Genomic DNA, 7,657 nt, shown 5'->3' on the forward strand with positions numbered 1-7,657 from the left:
GTGGTACCTGTACATCGATCATGCTCTTTATCATTTGGGAAGAGTTGGAAATTTTTTTAGAAAGCCGCCTCGAGATAATTGAACGTCCCAACGAGATAAGGGAACAAGGTTTCTTTGGTCGTCGAGTGATAAATCCGGAAACTTGGCGGGGAGAAAAAACCTACCCCCCTCGATTGGGAAGAGTGGGGGACGCACTCAAGGGTGATTTAGACGAGACGATTCGAAATCGCGGTTACGAGGTTGTCATCCGCCGTCTAAATCACGATCCATCAGCCAAATTCGAAAGAAAGTCGTGGCTGTCCCTGATAAAATGATGAATCGGCCCATCCGCGCCGATGGATACAAGCGACACTTGTGTGCTTCGTCGTTCTCGATTTGATTCGTACGCCTTTCGTGTATTTGCTTGAAAGATTAGGGCGCGATCGATCGCATCATTAATTATGATAAACTTCGTTTACGTAAATAACTTGGAACGGCCTGTGAAAAATTATAAGCGATTATCAAACGATCGATGAAATATTTTGCAAGGACAGATTAAATGGAAGATTCTTTCTCTTCGAATAAAAAGATAAAAATATAAATTTTGCCAAAGCACATTTTCAATAATTTAACAATAAAGAAAAATCCATTGAAATTAATCAATTAATTTGATAAATTTTATTTTATTTTGCATTAAAAAATCCTAATAAATAACGCGTGTCTTTAAAATTTTACTACGTTCAAATTTTCCACGAACATCCACGATATCTATTAATTTCAAAATAAACGGATTAAGGAGAATTACAAAAACTCGAGGAGAAGATTTGTTTTCACCCATAATGCTAGGTACACGCACGATGGCCCGTCGATCCTTTGTTCCATTCATTTGATCCGTCCCAACAGTTTAACGACACAAGGGTAAAAAAGGGGGCACCGGGGACGGATTTACGAATCGGTCGATCGACTTTCTGCCGGATGATCGGCGGCTCCTTCAGATCGTCCGTGGGGGTTGGCCGTTTTGGAACAAAGGAGAGGTGGGGCCAAGGAAAAGGGGCCAGAGGGTTGAGAATCTCACGCTTCGTTTAATTAATGAGCGCCGGCACCGTTCCACCTCTCTTCCCTTTATAGGGTGGCCGCACCGCTCATCTAGCCCTTGGACCCCCTCCATTATCCCCCTCCTCTCTCTCTCTCTCTCTCTCTCTCTCTGACCGGTTGGATTCTTCTCACGTTTACACGCCCGAGTCCTGTGCGCGGATAGCAACGATCACACTGTTTATGGACCACTCAGCTCGCGGCAATGTATAGGGTTGGAACGGAACACAGACGAATCCGGCTTTTCTACCACGGACAATCTTTCATGTTGCCGCTCGATGAGATACGAGCCCACCTTTTCCGATGGACGAACATCGCTGTGTCGGATGAGGGAAGCGTCTGTCGACGCTGATCTGATACATCGAAGCATTTCTAGCCACCGGCCGTACTCGAATTTGCTCGAATATTTTCGTGCCCATCATTTTCTCGATATAGCTTTTGAAGTAAATTTGTTTTCTAATTTAATTTTTTTCACTTGTATGTTTCACCTTTTGAAATTCGAACGAGAAAAAGTAATTTAAAAATTTAAGTTGAATATACTTCTACGTGATTTTTCTTCAAATGCTTAGCTAATCTAACCTTAAACTTTCCGAGTTTTTAGTGGAATATAATTTTTGTGGTAATTGTTTCGATGATTCATTTCCTCCTCGAATACGTTTTAACTTTTTTTTTTTTAAAATTTAGTTAGCATGTGTGAAAGACATGTGTGTAACGATTATTTCGATAAATTGTGAATGTTTAACAATTCGCGATTGTTGACGGTTGCCTCCTGCACGGGACACAATCGACGTGCCGAAGCGCAGACATATTATTTACTCGGACCAGATTTCAGATTTATCAGCCGATAGACTGACAAAGGGTCGGCCGAAATCCTTTGAAGATATCGGTTATCGATCGATTCGTTGTTTGATTTGCGTCGAAACATGGACGAGCACTTCGTCCATCATTGATAACAGGAGCGTGATCGTCGATGGTTCCAACGATCATGAGACATGCCACTCATCCTGGCCGATCCTTATCAGGCACGACGTATTTGTACTTATGTCGCTTGAAGTATTGCCGAATTGGGATCGGCACATGGATGACGAAAAAGTATTTCCATTTCGATAATTTCGCTTAAAATAGCGCGAGACTAAAGCAAATTTGTGAAGCAAATAGAAACATATTCGATTCTTCCCCATTATTTAATAATATGACAGAATTATAATTATAAACAACAAAAAAAACATGTTTGATTCTTTCAATAATAATATTCAATGTAAATATGTAACATTGAATTTCAATTATTCATTAAATAAATAAATATGAAAGATAAATTTAATTGTTCAATGCGTTCTTTCGTTACGTTCAATTTCAAGAAATTGAATTGATAACAGAAAAATTTTTCCCATAAGAAAAGTGCAACTTAAAGAGAATTAATAAAGTAATTATTCATTTGCTCATTTGAAAAAAGTATTATCTTTATTAATAATATTTGTATACCATGGTTATGACTGACTAATAATCGGACATAACAACTGTTATCTCATTAATAACTTGGGAATTATCAAGTAACGTAGTATTCTGACGACAATAAGTAGCAATGACTCGCGATATCTTGCAGTTCACAAGATCGCGCAATCCGTTCGAAATACCTAGCAGAATTCACGCGATGGATTTCATGGTGAAGTGATCATGGACAATGAAGGCGTGGAAACACCATCGCAGATCACCTTGTGTCAACTACGCGCAACAACGGCGTGCTTATGTACGGTAGGCGATATTAATTATCCCCGAGCCTCCTTATAACGTAATTTATGGGAGCACAAGGGTACGACCGAAAGGGGAGCGTTATCAATCCGGTAAGATTAATCACGCAAGTTTATACCCGGGCTTCCTATCCACTTCACTCCATAAGTAGTACACTTCGCTTTGCTTCCAAGGCTTTTCGTGCCTTACCGCCTTTAGTCCTTAGCATCTTTGATTTATGAGCAACCGTGCGTAAGCTCTCGATACGTATATTTTGACGGAGCTTTTAGCGAGTTTTAGTCGAAAAAAGTAGTAGAAAAAAAGTACGAGGAAAACTTGAATATTGTTTCGAACGTGTATTATATTGTAAAAATTCATAATAAAATTTATAATTATATATAATCATGAATATGAGTCATTCTTTAAATATAAAATATCTTATACCTATTATCCGATTAACCTCAAAATCAATGATTAATTGCGATTTTATAAGAATCATGATTAAAATTTTCAAATCTTGTAAAACTTCTCTTCTAACAATAAAAATATGATTGTGAATATTACTTACTACGATTACTTCTTCGATTCAAGAATCTGTTTTAAAGACAAGACCACGTTACACCCATGCCAATATCCGTTCGAGAGAAAAATGTAATGTAAGATTCAATTCAAAAATGCAACGGGCGCGCACTCTATCGAGTGCAGGCTGAACCCGTCCATGATTCTTTCCTCGTTGCACCGCGGTTTAGCGTTAGAAACGTCTCACTCGTGGAACCTGTCGAAGTGCGGGTATTCAACACGGTGACAACCGTTGCTGCACACATTGTCGAAAGTATACACGTCACCCCTTCCGTCCCTTTCGGTGCGAGAGGGACGAGTAGTAAGAGGGGTGGTCGCGTGGAAAGTGGAAAGGGAAAGCCCCCACCTAATGGCCTCAAGCAAACCCCCACTTTTCCCACTGGCAATGATGCCAAGGTACCAACGAGGAGGGTCTATAACCGTCCTTTGTCGAGTCGTGCTGCCACCTGTGCAGCAGCTTTCGTCGACCTTGCCCGTGACTGGTCGCCAACCACTTCTTGACCGTCGATCTTGCGCAGGAAAAGTCTCTTTTTAACCGTCTTCCTTCGATTTTGTTCGAAGAAAACATCGCATTGGTTCGGTAGCAGCATCTTAGATTCACGATAAAACTCCCATGTGTTTCAATAACGGCATAATTTTAACTGGACAATATCGATAGTGACGATATATGGAATAAGATTCGTGTTTGCATCTAAATTTTAGCAGCTTTGGCGTTTAAAACAATACAAGTGCACGAGGATAGAAAGGCGTACAGTTTTATCGAAACAATCGGATGAAACGTGAGCAAATCGAATTACGTGTGGCACGCGCTTGTCGTTGAATCAGATAAGCTGTGGGGTTATTTAGGAAAATTGTAACCTTTGAATATATTAGATAAACATTTTAAACATGCTCGCAATATATATCGTGCAAATAATTATGGATTCAACCTATAGTTTAATCTATACGCGGATGGATTTACACTGGGTATTACGTATGCTTCTCGTATCGTGCATAATCTGCAATTATAGGCGGTAATTGTATGATAGCTCGTACGCATTTTCAAAGTAATGGATAAAGAAAAAAAATACTCTTGCATACAGTAGTCATTGTATACCTGAACGGGCTTCACATGAGAAATTTTATTGCAGTGTATAATAATACTTACTATATATATGTAATCTTAACTTATCCATGTTCAGGCATTCTAGGGAAATCCGGTGATAAAGAGCACGATAATCGTGTTCAAATATATTACAAAGGGAAAGTATAACGTATAACGTGTTTTTACAATCTGATTAGCATTTCGTTCTATTTTTAGTTCAACTATTTAATAACATGTTGCAAGAATTTAATTGCGAATCACATTATGAAAACGTTCATTACATTTAATAAATATGAATGACTTCTATATAAATATTATATTAACAAGCGTCCCATCGAAGAGAAAGATTTTTAATTATTGCATTATTTTAATTATTTTTTTTTCAAAATTAATATCAAACATGTATTTATCGATTTAAAAATTCAAGCCGATAACATATTATGCATAACAGTGGCATTAAACCGTATCATCTTTCCTTTCATTTACATTCAAATTCGCGGCAGAATGCGAATCATTAGTTGAAGCGTAACAATGCGTAGAGCCGATGCATTTAACATGAATTGCATGTACGTACTGTGCTAGACTATAGCCTATAGAGTAGGACGCATTAACATGTTAATGCCTTGTCTCGCGCTACAGTTAACTGTCTCGTCTCACTACAGTTAAACGTGTTGGTTGATCCATGGCATTAGTAATTCAAAGCGTGGAGACACCTATATAGCGGGCACAGTCATAATAAAACACCCCCAATGGTATACCACCGTTTGTAGATCGACTCGCTACAAATTGCTCCATTACGATTAATTCCGTTTTGCAAATCGATATTTTGGTTACGAATTAAACACACGCGAAAAAGAGGAGGAAAAATGTCGATGAAAAAGATATAATTTTCAATAAGGAACAATGGTCACTTGATGAATAATTCAACGTTTTATTAGATAAACGTAACGCAGCTATTTTAAAAATCTTTTACCGAGAATTCCATGACATTAAACGTCGGTAATATAATAGTATAAAGGAGCCACGATACAAAGCCACTATTACTCTCTGTTGGCTCCTTAATTCCCGATTCCGAAGACGCGCGGTTGATCCTCGTAACACACGCACAGAGACAGAAATCCAAAATCGATGTGCGATGACATCGGTCAGCGGCTTAGTTTGGGCGTAGTCGTAGCGGACGTCCACGTTCTGTACCGTTGACAAATTCGGTATCGCATTCTCGGAAAGTCACCGGTATAAGGATAGAAACTGATCGGAGGAAGGGAGTTTTAAGGTGGAGTCAAAGAGCGGAAGAGAGAAAAAGAGAGAGAATGAATAAAACAAAGAGAGAGAATCCCTTCGAGCAAGAGCACACACTGCAATGACACTCGCGTATATTGACTCATACACTTGCACGTGGGCTTACAAAGCGTATACGCATAGTAGCGGCCTCTTGAAGTCACCGGTGGTAGAAGGGTACGGAGGAGAGGAGTGAGAGTTGCGCGCGGCTATGTGTAGACCGCGGTGTTAACAAACGGTACACTAATGTTTCACGTCTCGGTGTGCCTCCACCGTATGTTTCCATCTCGCTCCAGTTTCTGGACTCTCTTTGTCCTGCAATGTGTTCCTCCGTCGACGTCGCCGTGGCGAGCAAGAGCGCGAAGTAGTAGCTCAACGTGCTGCGCACACTGAGGGGTGACGAGAAAGGCAGTGGCACACGATTTGGTGGTAGTACGAGTAGCTTCGAGTATACAGGAGGGGATAGGGAAAGGTGGTAGGGGGCGGAGCAAGGCTAGTCCGCGCCCACGGAGGGGAAAAAAGCCGAGCTCCGCACCCACCGCGGCATATTAGAGGGGGGCGAAAGAAGTGTGGAAGGGGACGATTTATCCAGTTTGTTCTCTCTCCCTTCCTCCTATGCACCGGTATGCACCACTACAAAGATCTGTTTAAGCGAGGGGGGTAAACGCGAGAGCGTGTGAGTTTCACCACGAAACGCAAAAATATCTTCGCTGGCAGGTACTTCTCGTAGGTAGGTGTGTATATCGGCAATCTGCCGGCCGGCGAAAAATGTCAGTGCACCTTTTTATTCACCCCGCGAACCACATCGTCCCCTTCGGTTGTCCCCACCGCCGTTCCACCGAATGTCCTCCCCCGCAACCTCTATGCTCGCGATCCACCACCTACAGCCGCCCCTACCCGCCCCTTTGATCGGCGGTCGCGCCAGGAGAGCGACAAGTAAGCGCGAGGAGGCGAGTTCCCTTGAAAGAACTGCGCAAAACACACTTTCGCGATGCCACGGCCGAAGTCGTCGTTGTCGTCATCGTATCCGTCGCTCGCCGGATTGTCAACTTGTATATTGTTAGTGATCGTCGGCACGTTGCCGCACTCGCGTACAACGGTAGACCAACAACAATCATTTGACTTGGTTAGTCTATACGATCGAACTTGTCGTTCGACGTGGATCACGTTTTTTTAAATTCGACCGTAGCTACGTGAACAAAATTTAAAAAGTCAACGATCAATAGCGTCGTTTGTTATCGCGACTTTCTAAAAGCCGATGACAATTGGTGGTGAAACGCGATGGGACATACACGCATCATCAGCGCATTAAACTGCTGGTACGCGTTTATGTCGCGTAAATGTGCCCGTGTAATACGTTCGTCAGCTGGTGATGTTCGTGCGTTTCACTGTGTAAGTGTCGAGCGAGAGAGACATCGCGGTGGTATATTGAAGTGAAAAGCAAACGTGGAGTCAAAGTTGGAGGGAAAGAGAGAAAAGTTGTGTAGTCAAGTGTCGCGTTGTGTGTGGAGTAAGGAGGAGGATCTGAGGAGGTGGGGGCCAGAGGTATAGTGAGGGGGCACGAAGTAGTTGACGATCGCCACGGTGAAGGAGAAGAGAGAGAAAGAGAAAGAAAGAGAGTGGGAACACCGCGGTGGTGGGGAACCGTCAGAGTGTGCGGTCGTGTCCAAGAAAGAGGTGGAGAAGCGAACAGCAACGGCAGGGAGGGGACAACGGGGGAGAGCGAACAAACTACCGGGAAGAAGTCAGCGGCAAGTAAAGCAGCGCCGCCGAGGCTAAACTTCAGGATCTATCGAACTAAAATTGTCGTGTAGTTTCTGCCTCCTCTTCTCGCCCCTCCTAACGCAACCTACCTCTCCCTTGACCCCACCAGAGCCGAACACGGTGGCAACGGCAGCATCTCGGCCGGTTGCGCCC

At 42.4% G+C, this 7,657-nt stretch overlaps 1 protein-coding gene and 1 long non-coding RNA gene across 2 annotated transcripts in view; one reads left to right on the top strand and one right to left on the bottom strand.

Annotated features, from left to right (window-relative positions):
- LOC116186286 overlaps positions 1-6,534 on the bottom strand; it is a 13,707-nt gene extending 7,173 nt beyond the window's left edge. The window contains exons 1-2 of the long non-coding RNA XR_004151251.1: positions 6,521-6,534; positions 6,462-6,463 (exon numbers count right to left, since the gene is read on the bottom strand). This is a non-coding gene — a long non-coding RNA (uncharacterized LOC116186286). The remainder of the gene's footprint in view (positions 1-6,461; positions 6,464-6,520) is intronic.
- LOC102681744 (iroquois-class homeodomain protein IRX-2) overlaps positions 2,654-7,657 on the top strand; it is a 45,692-nt gene continuing 40,688 nt past the window's right edge. Inside the window, 2 exon segments of the mRNA XM_031513045.1 lie at positions 2,654-2,705; positions 2,708-2,823. Coding sequence (XP_031368905.1) covers positions 2,654-2,705; positions 2,708-2,823 — 168 coding nt within the window.

The sequence above is a fragment of the Apis dorsata genome, unplaced genomic scaffold (genome assembly GCF_000469605.1).
Source record: "Apis dorsata unplaced genomic scaffold, Apis dorsata 1.3 scaffold_569, whole genome shotgun sequence".
Lineage (NCBI taxonomy): Eukaryota > Metazoa > Arthropoda > Insecta > Hymenoptera > Apidae > Apis > Apis dorsata.